At 37.9% G+C, this 13,819-nt stretch overlaps 1 protein-coding gene across 1 annotated transcript; it reads left to right on the top strand.

Moving 5' to 3' along the window:
* Positions 1-499: 499 nt before the first annotated feature.
* RPF2 (ribosome production factor 2 homolog (S. cerevisiae)) lies at positions 500-12,964 on the top strand. Its single transcript, XM_009574550.1, has 9 exons — positions 500-626; positions 1,495-1,532; positions 2,249-2,288; positions 5,334-5,415; positions 5,510-5,586; positions 6,212-6,311; positions 10,982-11,084; positions 12,060-12,204; positions 12,563-12,964. Exons 1-9 carry the CDS (start codon positions 570-572, stop codon positions 12,740-12,742), a joined length of 822 nt encoding a protein of 273 aa, XP_009572845.1. The 5' UTR covers positions 500-569; the 3' UTR covers positions 12,743-12,964.
* The last annotated feature ends 855 nt before the right edge of the window (positions 12,965-13,819 follow it).

The following is a 13,819-nucleotide window of genomic DNA, read 5'->3' as shown; positions in this document are numbered from 1 at the left end:
CCTTGCTAAGGCCGGTCTGTCTCAGGCGAATAACGCACGGCGCTGCTCGCTGGCTCCTGCCGACAGGTGTGCCCTGCCTGAGCCTTCCTTTCGGGTGCCGTTGATGGTCTTTGAGGAACTTCGTTTTCGTCTCCTATGCGAGTCTCTGACTTGCGGAGGGAGCTGGTGTGAGGGAAGCTTTCAGCCTGTCAGTAGTCTGTGGGAATTCTGGTATAGCTTAAGCTCTAAACTAGCCGAAACTGAAAAGCCCAAGACTATAAAATCACCTTTGCTAGCTTGGGGGGACAGAGAGGAAGAGGAGCAGCAGTAAAACGCATTCATCCGAGACTGGGCTTTTAGCATTGATTGTAATTCTGCAGGTTGGGAAGTTTGCGTCACTGAAACAAGTTATTTGAACGCAGCTTGTTCCAGTTTTTGTTTTGTTTTACTGTTTTCTGCGGTGTCGGGTGTTGTTACTAATATTAAGTTTTTAACTGTTAATTTATTGTTACAGAAAACCTAAAACTAAGAGAGCGAAAAGATTTCTTGAGAAGAGAGAACCCAAACTTAAAGAAAATACAAAAAATGCTATGCTTATAAAAGGAGGAAATGCAAACTTAACAGTGACTGAAGTGCTTAAAGACATTGTAAGTTGTTGGACATATGTATGCGACCTTTAATTGTACTGCCTTTTGTGCTATACCAAGGGTACCTTCCTTTCTCTTTTTCTTACAGTTTGCATATTGTCTGCTGTAAGATTTTCTTTTCATACTCTTTCTGTTCCCCAGATTTCAGATTGACTGGTATTCCAAAGGTGTCATTACCTACCCCTCAATAGAAATTATTTTTTTCCTATTTCGTCTTTGCCAAAAGTTTTGAGCTTATTCTCTTCGTTATTATTTTTTCTATGGTTGTCCAGTATATAAGGTGAAGTGTTGCAAATCAATTTGAAAACAAGAGAATTAGGTTCAGAATTGGGACTGGATCATACAGCTGAAGTCATATCCCAGAATCCTGTAAACTGCTTGTGTGTATTGATACGGCGCTTTCAGCCTTTCCCAAAAATTAAACTTACCAATCCTGTCTCCTAACTCCATACCTGAAAATATTATAGCTGTTCCTACACTTTTTTTCTCTCCTTGCTTTGTTGTTTTCTTACCATCTTCTGCTGATGATAATCAGGTGGTTGTTCACTCCCTGGTTTTCCTCATGCCACTAGAAGTAGAGGAAAAAAAGCCATTACACGGCTTTGATTTCAGCTGTTTATCAGTTACTTTGTTATTTCTTAGTTTCTAGAAATAAGTCCTTCTGCAATTAATTTGGAACCAAGCTTAGTACTACTAACTTCAAGAGTATTACTGTGAGCCGACCTTTTGAAGTGACTTCTTTTCTAGACTGGTTTGCACAAACAATTACTCTATTTCATGTGATCGTGTAAGTTGTAGGGTTTTAGAAAAAGCAGTGCTGTGTACTTAAATGTATTAGAACTAACGTGTTTAACTTTGTCTTTTGCAGTATGCTGTGAAGAAGCCTTTTGCTGTACTGTATAAAAAGTAAGTGGTCTCACTTTGACATCTTTGAGTCTTCTGACGAGACAGCATTTGGGAATTTCAAAACATGAATAGCATGAGGGCTTGAACAATGGAAGGGGTTGCAGAAGGTGACTGAGATTCATCATACTTTTCAGTGGACTGGAAACAAGCTACACGTGATCAGCGTTGGTGCTGAGCCCAGCTCTGTGCCAAGTGTTACAGAGCAGGATTCAGCAAACTTGAACAGTTGGCTTCTCTGACTCTGATCCGTGCAAACAGCTAGCGAGGTTCTGTGTCCAGTGGGTAGGCTGGAGTTCTTATATCCAAATTCTTAAGAATTTGAGTTACAGATTATAATGATAGATACGTCTTGCTCAAAATGGGTACCCAATATCTGTATGGATGTAGTGCAGAGATGTTAACTGCAATAGCTAAATTTAACGTTGGATGAACAAGCAAGGGCAGTTGTTTCTGAAGTGTCACTGATGGTGGTCTGGAAGTCAGGCCCTGGAAAACGTGGAGGAAAGTACTTAAAATGGCAACTGCGGCACTAAGGAACTCCTGGCAGTATTAATATGAATTATGGTTTGAACTAAAACCTCTACTGCTGGAGTTTCCAGTAGAATGCAGAATTTTAATGTTATCAGAGAACTAATTAGAAGTGCTTATCTGGGTCTGTTGGTTTTGGTTTTTTTTTTTTTTTAATTTTTTTTAAATTTTTTTTTTCCTCCTCTCAGGAAAAATATTACTAGGCCTTTTGAGGATCAAACATCGTTAGTAAGTATAAACCACGTCTTCTCTTATGACATTTTACTGCCTTAAAGTCATGAAGAACTTTATTGGAGGATAATTTGCTATTACACTGTGAGGAACTAGATGAGAAACAAAGTTTATAGGGAGTTTGGATAAGTTGAAGATGGAGGCTATGTCTAGATTCATGGCGTCATCAGCGGGCATATTTTTCCTCTGACTGCAAGACAGAATTGTCATGTTGTGAGGACTTCGTCTTTACCTTAAATGCATGTTTCTGTCAACTGACAGGCAAATGTAGGAGTCTGTAACACTATTATAAGTAACAGTGCTTAATATGAAAGGAAGAATAAAGCATTTTATTTTTTTTTTTTAAAAGTCAGTCCTCTAAAGTGCCATAGCTTATGAACAACTTGTTTTCAATTTGGTGAATTCATGGGTTAAAATAGTTAAATGGAGGGGTCATGGATTTCTGTGACTTCCTCATGTTTGAATAGAGGGAGAAAAGGCCAGCAGAGTACCACAGGCAAACACATGCATCAGCTGTGCAAGTGTGAGGTGGTCGCTGAGAGTTCTGTTCCAACATTCAGTCAAGAACTGTCAGAAAAATGCGCAATTTCAGTTAAATATGCGTATTTGGTCTGCAAAGAGGTTGTAGATGTGGCTCTTCAGAGGCTTGGAGGGTATTTTGGAAGGGGGTGTGTGTTTGGAAATACATTTGGTGATATGCCCTGTCTGGATTTGGTGTTGATTCAGTGCTTTAAGGTCAAGATAATTTATGAGCAGGAAGGCAAAAAATAGAGGGGCTAATCCTAAGATTATACCTCACACATTTGCACTTCAATCGAAGCGTTACTTTAACTGCTGAAATATGTCTGTCATAAAAGCAGTATATGTATTTCCTTCAACAAAATGAGAGAAAGGAGATAGCGATGTACAGCTGTGGTTTTACAATAAAGACAAAACCGAATTATCTCAAAATAAGTTGTTTCGTTCCCAGTGATCATGATTTGGTAATGTTTGCTCTGTGCCACTGCTGACTCACATAGGGAAATAAGGGTCAGCTTTCCAATGTGTGAGGCAGTTGTTGAAATAACTCACTGAAAATGCACGCTGAAGTTGGGAATTTGGGGGTATTACATTAAGTAAATCTGTGTGTGAAGAAAAAAAAATTAATGTATACACACAGGACACAAATGCACTTTCTTGACTGAAAGGGATTGTGAAATTGAAGGGGAAACATATCTAAGGAATTTTCTGTAAATAAAAAGGGAGAGGCGGGGAGAGATGGCTAAGGATCCTTAATGATCGCTAATGATCCTTTTTAAAAAAGTGAAGGCAGCCAATAGCGAGCGCTAGAGGAGTTGCTGAAGTTGTATTGGACAGTTGAGTTAAAGTATTTTTAATGTGTCGGGAACAAAAAATCATTGTGGTTGCAGTATAGATACACCAACATGGAAAGTTACTTAATCTGCATTAAATCTGATGCTGAGGTGTTGTAATATGTGCTTCTGTTCTGTTCTTGGCATGAAGCACAGTAATGCAGCCATCCCTAAAATATTGTGAGTGGAATGGAAAACTTACCGTAGGCAGTGAGGAAAGATTTGCAACATTATTTGCTGAAACTAAACCTCTTACAATCCCATAGCTAGATGACTTAGTTTCACAGTCACAGGAACTAGCTGATCATTAGCTGATGACTGGTTTAAACTTCTGATAATTTCTGGGAAAATGTGGCAGCTAAAATCATCCTGATATTTTAAAATAAGTTCCTTCAGGGAACTTTAATTCTTGTGCTCAAAACAATGGGGTTGAGAACAGCATCAACAAATAATCAGAGCCTAGAAAGATATGGAAAGTCAAATCAAGTTAGGTTTTGTTTTTTTTTTTTAACTTGGTTACAGGCATTTTTTTAAAAGGGCAATTTTGCAATGTATGTGATGTTGCAGTATATGCAGGACACACTTGAGACATTTGAATTTGTTGCATCTTTTTAATATCATACAGCTGATAGAGAATTTACGTATATCAACATGCAGTGATTAACAGAGCTGTATGAGCAAGTGTTTCAAGGGGATGGTTCTGTTCTTGATCTGTCTACAGTGATTTGTTCGTGCAATTAATCCAGCCTAGGATTGCTCCTGGGGGTGTCTCTCCTGACCTCCCAGAGGGGCAGAGCTGCAAAGTCCTCTCTGAGCTGCTGCTGTTGCACGGGTGGGAGGAGATGCAGCGGCTCTTTCTGCTTCACAACTGCTAAGTGCAGGTATAGAAACTCTGGTACTTTGGGAAGTACTGGGTAAATAGCATGTGTGTGTATCTAGAACTGGTTGATACATAGAATGAGGGGCTGCCTTGAGAAACAAGAAGTGCGTAAAAAGGCTTTGGAGTTGGACATCCTCAGAAAGAACTGCTGTAATGTTAGCTCTGAACATAATACCATAATAGGTCTACTCCACCTGGAGAAAAGATCTTCTCTATGATAGTCACCACTGGCTTGGTTTTAAGTTGCATCTTAGTCTTAAATAATAAATTGACGTCAAGTTGCTCTGTAGTAGGACTCTCGTGCCCAAGTGTGAGAACATTAGATATTTGCAGATGTTCCTAGGCTTGTTGTCAAGGGAATTAACTGGTTCAGAAGCTGTTAGGCAAAGCTGATACGGTGCATAAAGCTTAGCTGGGTGACTAAAATGAGGCATTACAACTGCAGCCAACTTGCAAATACTTACCCTTCAGGCAAGGAGAAGTGGTTGAAGGTATCTTATGTAAAAACAAATAATGAGGAATTATGAAAAAGGGCATTACAGATAAAATGGCAAGAAAAAATTGCCTGGCTTGATCTTTAAGATTGCAATGGGAAATAAAAAAAGAAATTAATTGTTATTTGAACCTTGAGTCCAGCTGTCAATTTTAGCTTATGTGGACCTGGACATGCTCAAAACTCTTCTGGTAAGTGTAGTTGCTCTTCTCATTAAGCAGCTCCTAAACTCACGTGTTTGTGATGTATACCTTCACCAAATATTTTAAACACTACAAACTGGAACTCATGAGTTTTGTTCTTTCCCTCAATTGTAGGAATTTTTTTCCAAGAAATCGGATTGTTCTTTGTTTCTGTTCGGCTCTCATAACAAGAAGCGACCTAACAACCTGATAATAGGTAATATGTCTCATATATGGGTTTTTATTTGGATGAAAGGTCTAGTTTTCAATGAATATTTAAATAGCTCAATTTTCTTTTTTTACTTTCACAGGTCGCATGTTTGACTATCACGTCCTAGACATGATTGAGCTAGGCATTGAGAAGTTTGTATCCCTAAAAGATGTCAAGGTAAGGAATCATTAGTTCAGTATTTCAGTGACACCTACTGGTGGATTTTTTTGGTGCATTGGCTTTTTCTGTGCTTTTAAGTAAGGACAGGAGTTGTTTAAAAAAGCGTTTCATGCAGTATATGAGGATTGCTAATTTGTGTACCCCAGAATGTTATTTTTATGCTCTGCTTTTTATTTTATTTTGGTTGTTTTGAGCAAGTTTGCAACTTTCTTTGCAAATTCTTTTTTTAGACTTGGTTTATTCCTAATGGTTTGCTTTTTAATTCAAGAGTTACATTTACAAAATTCCTTAGTCAAGTTCTGCTCATGGTAGGTTTCTATATAAACTGGTGTAGGCTTTGAAAACTGAAATCCCTCTTCTCAAATTATAACCAAAGAGGGTCACTCTGCTGACTGAGATGATTCTGAAACTTGCTTTAGCTTTCAGTAGCACATAAATGCCAGTTTTCAGGGAACTATACTTAATTCAGACAGAGAGCTAACATCTTGATTATTTAAACCCAGAGAAAATTCACCTTTTATGGCTATGTTAGGCTCATTTTGGCAAGACTAACCACGTATTAATAATATGTTTCCTAACATGGTCTGAATTTTTGTTCTGTTTTAAAATTCTTATTCCGCAGAACAGTAAATGTCCTGAAGGAACAAAACCTATGTTGATATTTGCTGGTGACATGTTTGATGTAAATGAAGAATACAGAAGACTGAAGAGCCTTCTTATTGGTCAGTATTTTGATTATTTGAGCAGTAGGATTGCATAAATCTGTAGTAATATGATCTGTTGGGAAATGCTGGTTTGTTAATAAAAGTTTGCTTATGTTCAGCACAGAAAGAAAATAAGAACAGGCATATCATAGAATCATAGAACGTTAAGGCTGGAAAAGACCTCTAAGATCATCAAGTCCAACCGTCAACCCAACACCACCATGCCCACTAAACCATGTCCCTAAGCACCTCATCTACATGTCTTTTAAACACTTCCAGGGATGGTGACTCCACCACTTCCCTGGGCAGCCTGTTCCAAGGCCTGACCACTCTTTCAGTAAAGAAGTTTTTCCTCATGTCCAGTCTAAACCTCCCTTGGCGCAACTTGAGGCCATTTCCTCTCGTCCTATCGCTAAGTTCATGTCACGTGAAATTAAAGTTAACTAATCATTGTGACTGTTAGAGGGAGGAAAAAAGACTAGCCTAAAAGGCTCCGAAGTTGAAACTTTGTGTTCATTAAAATTCATGACTTTGTGGGAAAATTCTGGCATTTTTCAAGAAGTCTTTACCTTGTAATTGTACTGGATCATCACTTCTCTAACCAAAAAAATATTTTTGAAGTATCTAATTTGAAATCGGTGGATTAAGTTCGGAAAGTGGGATATTTTTGCTTATAAAAAAGTCAAATCGGTATAATTGAGCTTGTGTTTTTATAATGAAAGCGTTTTCTGTTGGAAATTTGACCAATTCTAACAAAAGTGCCATTGATTAGAGTGTTTGGAAAGAACATGTGCAGTAAAACATCAGCTGTAGATAATAGGCTCCAAGGCAGGCTTGGAGCTTAGTAAACAAACTGGTGTAAAGTTTTTCATTATCTCAAGGTTGGAGGCTCTGGAAGATAAAGCACATTGTGGGTTTTTTCTGGGGAACTATAAAAAACGATTATACTTTTCTTAGGGTAGCTTTTTGGGACATAGAAGTCATATGGTACTGTATCTCTTGACACAATAAAAGCGTCTTGCTTGGTAGAACTAGATCTAGTAAGTAGGGTGGTGATTTTTTTCTTTTTAATAGGTTTCCTAAAAGTAGATTACTTTTTTTTTTTTCTTTCTTTAGGCTCTGGTAAAATACTGAAACTGGCCCAATAAGAACAGTCTTGTTCTTTCAGTTCCATTCTTGGGTTGTACCAATTCATAACCTTACAGATTTGCAAGATCTCCCTTTCATATAAAATAAATATTGGTTGGGCTCTTTTTTTCTAGGCCAATGGATAAATGATTGCTCTTTAGAAATAGACCTTAAAAATGAGATTTTTTTTTCCCCTTAGTATTATAATTCCTTAAGGCAAGATGTTTCATCTGGAATGAGACTGAAAAGGGAGCAGGAGAGGAGAAAATTTGCATCCTCTCAATAGAGCTGACTGGTTCTTGGGGATAGATGAAAGGCTAGTAACTGTGCTTATAAACCTTTGAAGGTGGGTGAATATTGAATACGAAGATAAGTGAGTTTTAATATTGCACGTTTGTGTATGAATGAATACACGATGAATATTTACTCTGTAGGAAGCAGGTGCATTATTTTCTGAAGTGTATCTTGTTCAGGCATCTGCACAGTGTTGGTGATTGGCATCCAGATGTGCTCATGCACCCCATGATCAAACAGCTTGATACCTTAAATGGAAGACATGCATCGTTAGATAGTTGCCAAATAACTAACTAGTCTTTCCTGTCCTATTGCTTTTGATGTTCATCTGTCCTTTCTCCTCTCCTATTTATTTGCCTTTAATGACTCTGCAGTCAAATGTACTCAAATCAACACCCAATCTTTTTTCTTGAATGTACTCCAAGTACTCCAGGTCTTAATGTTCTGCTGACTTCTATGAAACACCTAGATGCAAAACAATAGACAAAGGAAAAGGTTAAGGAGTGTAAAGGCTTGAAGGTATCACTAACCAATTAAAATTGTTTAAGTAATAATTTGACCTGCTTTAAACCTGCCCTTAACTGATAGGGAAGAGCTGATTCTTTTTGTTCCTGCAAAAGATAGTGCTTTTAAGCTGCCACTCTATTGCTAAGAAAGATAGAAAAATGTCTTTATAACAACAGCAAATATTTTGTTACTGTGGCAGTATTGTTGGGATCCCAGAGAGAATATTAGTTAGCTAACAGCTTGTTGTTGCCAAAGCAATGTGATGCCAGTGATGCTGGTGAACAAGCAAGCTTTCGTTGTCTTTTGTGTTGTCAAAAGGGTTTATGCATGTTTGGAATATCATCTTACAGCAGTTTCTTAGTAAAATTAAAAGCAAGGGTGAATTACTGTCTTCTTGGTAACCAAACCCTATGGTCTGCTTAAATTGTGAAGTGGAAGAAGTTATTTAGGAGAAATAAATGGCAGCTGCATTTTTCTCTAGAGACCTGGAAGACAGAGACATCCCATTCTTTCTCTTTTGGTTTTCGTTGCCTGCTGATGTGGTAGTGTAGGAATTCATTTACGATGTAAGTCCCTGGAATGCCGTTCATGAAATTCTAATAACTTTTTATGCTTGTATTTATAAAATGTTTCATCTCTTACAACGCTGCCTGCTGGCTAATTCTGTTAGTGCATACCCATTTCATCCTAAAAATGGCTAGGCTCTATGTGACTTGCTTATACACTTTCTAAAATGTTGGTTTCCAGGAGACCTCTACAATTTTAGATTGAGCATCAGCTTGTTCTTCATACAGCTTTGCTCACACAGACTTTTTTGAGTGTCTCAAAAGATTTGTGGGTTCCTTCTGGCCAAGCAAGGGGATGGCTGGGAAATGTCTGGGATAGTCTGAACTCCCCTAATGCTAACCATACCTACATAGGTAACAGTGTTACCAGCTTTTGGATACGAATTGGTGCCAAAAGAAGTGTATAGACTCATGTTCCAAAATAATTTAGGAATTTAATCTGGAAATGGAAAGGTCTTGTGAAGCTCTCTGCGGGAAGAAGTAAATTAGAAGTTCTGGAAACATGTTGAGGACAAGGGGGAGAAAGAACTAGGAATGGAAAGGAAGGAGGAAGCAAGTCTCTAGTCCAACCAAAGCAAAAGTTGTAAATTAAGAGTACATTAAAAAAACTTCAACTCTCTGGGTATACTGAAGTGTAAGGTTTCTGCAGCTGTTTAGTATTGCCAGGAAACAGAAATTCCTGACCACCTGCATTTGTTGGAAGAGATCATCTTGTGGGTAAAAAGATGTATGATGCCACAGGAAAATACGAAAGGGAGATGTTGCCAGTAAAACCACTGTAAATGTAAGCTTGTGTACCCGCAGAGAACTAGTCGAAGGGAAAATATATGCCAGAAGCAAACAAAATATTTTATTTGCAACTTTTACTCTAACTACAAGCTCAACCCACAAGAAGAGGAGAGAGAGTATTTCATCGACCAAGGAAATTTCCTGGCTAGACTCCAGCTGATATCTGCCAGCAAGACTTTGTTTTGGATGTCACTCCAGTGCTGATACTCCTGAAAAAAGGTAGTGGAGAAAAAGACGACTAGCTGAGGATCTGAAAATGGGACAGAAAGGAAAAGACTGATGTGTTTTGCATCTGTTAGCAGTTTCAGCATTGCCCTGTCGTGTTTATTAGCACACCTTGTTCCCTCAGTCAAGGTCACATTCTTTCTCCACCCTCTGCATATGTTGGACAGATTGCTGTGCTTATTGCAAGCTTCCTGATTGCACAGTGTTTTTTTCATAGCCTGATATAAGAACCTCACTAGAGACGACTCATTTTGTATTTAGCCTGTATTTCAGTGTTCTCTTTGCAAACTAAGCAAGTATTTCAAGTGTCTTATTTTTATAGTTATGTGTTGCTTATTAAGTAGAGAAAACATTAATTGTAATGACGAATACTGCTTTACTTAAAGGACAGAAGTGCTTTGTTGTGGGGGAGGTATGGAAGAAACGATGTATCTAAACTTTTTCCCCAAGTCAGTGAGAGAAAATGTAGGTAAGAGTAGACAAGATACAGTTTCAATCTGTTTTGTACTGGTTTTGATCCTTCTTTGTAGTTGCGCAAATCTGGCTCTGATTAACTCTTAAGTATCAGTTTGTTGAATGATGTCTTTAAACAGATATCTGAACTAATGGCTTCTCTGTATTGATCTATGTTTAGCTGAGCAGGAACTGGCCTAAACACAAAATAAGATACATTTCATTTTTCTGACTTTAGAGCTGAATATTTAGAAGAATAGAAAATGCAATTATCCCAGTTAGCTTAATAGAACTAAGTTACTGCTCTGAAAGTGTATTTGCACTTCTCCATGCACTTATTTTTAGATAGCATGTATATTGCTACCAAATTATCTCTGGGAAGTCACTGTGTTCCTGTCAGGAGTTCTATACGCGTTTGGTTTCACCAGTGCAGGAGCTAACACCTGTAATGTTAATTTTCTCTCCCATGTTTTGGCAGGGCTGCAATTTTTAAGTAGCGGCTATTGCATGAGATTCCCATTAAACGTATGGATTCGGCTTTTCTAGAGCCATCCGATGTATAGCCTTGCTGAGTTAGATGCAATAAAAATACCTAGATAGGGAAGGAGTTCACATCAATGATGTGATGCGGGTCTGTTATGAAATAAACCGATTTTTTGTAGCCATCTGTTGGTTTGGTTTTCAGCCAAGAAACGTGGCATTTATTCTTTTAAAATACTCTTTCAGATTTCTTCAGAGGTCCTAGTGTGCCCAGTATTCGTCTGGCTGGTTTAGAGTATGTTTTGCATTTCACAGCTGTAGATGGGAAAATTTACATGCGAAGCTATAAGTGAGTATGCGTTTTATCTATTTGCTTTTTGGTACACTTGTCAACCTTTCCTCAAATTTAGCCTGTAGTTGTGTAATTGAACTGGCTTGAGCAATAGTTTGCTGCATTTAAAACACGTAATGTGTAGAGGTGTTACAGCATAACACAGAGTAACTTGTACAGCAGAAGAAAAACACTTAAGCCCTAAACCTGCTGCTTCTTACTTGTTGAGCTCCCCCTTCTAGCTAGGATTGCTCTTTCCTATGGTTGGATTAGCAAGGTGGTGTGAATTAACTGGGTGAATTCAAATTACAGTCTTAGACTTCATAGACTTTTAGTCTGTTCTCTGGCTGATTTCTAGGACTTCCCTCACTTAGGTGTTTGTCAGAGAACGACAGGCAGTAGGCTGCAGCCAGTGATACACCAGGGGAAACAGGAGAAGGCAGGACAAGACAATCTTTCTTGCTGCATTGGTATTCACCCTCACAGTTCATGGCCTTGCCTTAGCAGGCTGTGAGCATTCATAGCTTGTGTTCCATGCGATTTTGATTTCTCTTATAACAAAATCACTTTTATCAGTCTCATTCTTCAAAACAAACAAACAAACAAAACTTTCTCGGTTAGTGCTCAGGTTATTTTGCTGTAAATGATAGTAAATATTTTTCATGTCTATTAATACCCAGGGCACTATTTTGAATTTGAGGAGTGATACGGCTTTCAGGGTACTGGGACTGAGTTTTAACAGTAATACTGATAATACTGGTCTCATTTAAAAAAAAAAAAAAGGTTACCTTAGCCAGGTTATATTTTCTGTGATGGAACAGATTTAATATATTGTAAATTGTTATTGACAGACATCTTTGTCAATAATAGAGTTAGCAGTAGTAATTGTTTTTAATAGTCTTCCAAATTACAGGGTTGAACCTGCCCTTTAGGAAGACGGATAAATCTTTATCACAGAGGACAATGTTGATTTTGGTTGTTTTTCCCTTCTAGGGTGCTTCTGAAGAAATCTGGCTGTAAAATACCAAGAATTGAACTGGAAGAGATGGGACCTTCATTAGATCTGGTTATGAGGAGGACACATTTAGCTTCAGATGACCTTTATAAGCTGTCTTTAAAACAACCAAAAGCCCTGAAGGTACGTACCTTGGAAAGTATATTACTTCCAGATCTATATGTGAAGAAGAGCAAAAGCTGAAGTATTAATTATTGTATATTCGACCAAAGCTTACTTTTATATACGCCAACTAATATTTCTGGGGCCATAGCACTTTTGTGGTGATCAGCTGGCATACAAACTCTCCTCTGGTAGCGTGTAAGAGCAGAACAAATCTTAATCTCTAAGCTCAAACAATGTATGTGGCCTTGCTTTTAGGCACTTGATTTGGTAATTTAATTACTGGTGAACACAGTGATGGTAAGGCCAATATCTGGCTTCTCACCAGAGCTCATGGCACTTTCTACTCAGAAATACTAATGTTGTTCTTCCCTTACAGCCTAAGAAGAAAAAGAATATCTCCCATGATGTGTTTGGTACAACTTATGGTCGAATCCACATGCAGAAGCAAGATCTTGGTAAACTGCAGACACGAAAAATGAAAGGGTTAAAAAAGAGGCCAGCAGAGAATTCAGCTGAAGATGGTGGGGTTAGTCCCAAAAAGTCAAAATCAGCTTGATAGTCTGGAACAGTTTTGAAAACTCTTTGTACCTTCAAATTTAGTATATATATTGTAATATAAGTTTGTCAGACATGAAAGATTCAGCTGCTGTTAGCTTTAGTTTTATAAAAAAATCTTCTTAATGATTTGTCATTTTAAAGGGAACATGGGGGTATTGAGATTTAACATGGAACTTGGTTATTTAAAATAAAAAACATGATATAACTTGCTTAGTTTTCCGAAGCTGAGTATTTATTCTCTAGGTGTTAGCAAACACATGCTAGTCAAGCAGGTGACTCATTTCCCTGAACAGTTTTATGGCTGGGAATCCTTGATAATCAACTCATCTTATAAATTCTGTGCAGGACCAGAGTAGTGTATATGCATAACACAGGCAACACAACTTCCCTGTTCATCTATTGTTTACGTATTTCAGTTTTTGCACAACTCAATAAACTATAAACCATTTTATAAAGTGTAAAATCACAATATGTGTCCGATGCCAGACTATGTTTTTAACTATTGCACCAAGCCCTACTTTACACTTGCAGAATCAGGAGTGATTAAGGTGTTTTTACTGTGTTCATCACCATGGTAGCGAAGTACCTAATGTTTGCTTTAGGCATAAATGAAACCTTTACAGTTTGAATTTCAATCATTGATGCTTGATTTGCGCCCAGAATGGAAGTACGTGAATCAACCATGAAAGGTACAAGTCTTTTCTTCTTACCCTGCTTTCCTCCTGCGTTTGTGCTCCTGAGTTAGTGAAGACTCAATAAAGAGTTGGGTAAAGGAAATGAGAGTTTAAGAGCTTAGTGAGACTTTGGTGTGGTGTTCTATGTTTTGGAACATATTGAAAAACCTTGCTTTTTTTCTTCTGCTTGTCTCTTTGGAAAATATTACTCTGCCCTTTGGCATAATTATGATAAAACCATATACACTTTATCATCAACACAGCAAGCTTGCTCATCCTAGTTACGTTTTTTATACCTTTATCTTTTCGTAGTCGTTTTCTCAGTGTAATCAGCTGAAGTGTCACATTAGAAATAGGTGGTTTGTTATTTTTACTTGTCTTTTGCATCCTGGATGGAAGCA

This window comes from Fulmarus glacialis, unplaced genomic scaffold (genome assembly GCF_000690835.1).
Source record: "Fulmarus glacialis isolate BGI_N327 unplaced genomic scaffold, ASM69083v1 scaffold45713, whole genome shotgun sequence".
NCBI lineage: Eukaryota > Metazoa > Chordata > Aves > Procellariiformes > Procellariidae > Fulmarus > Fulmarus glacialis.
This window is presented reverse-complemented; position numbering and strand designations above follow the sequence as displayed.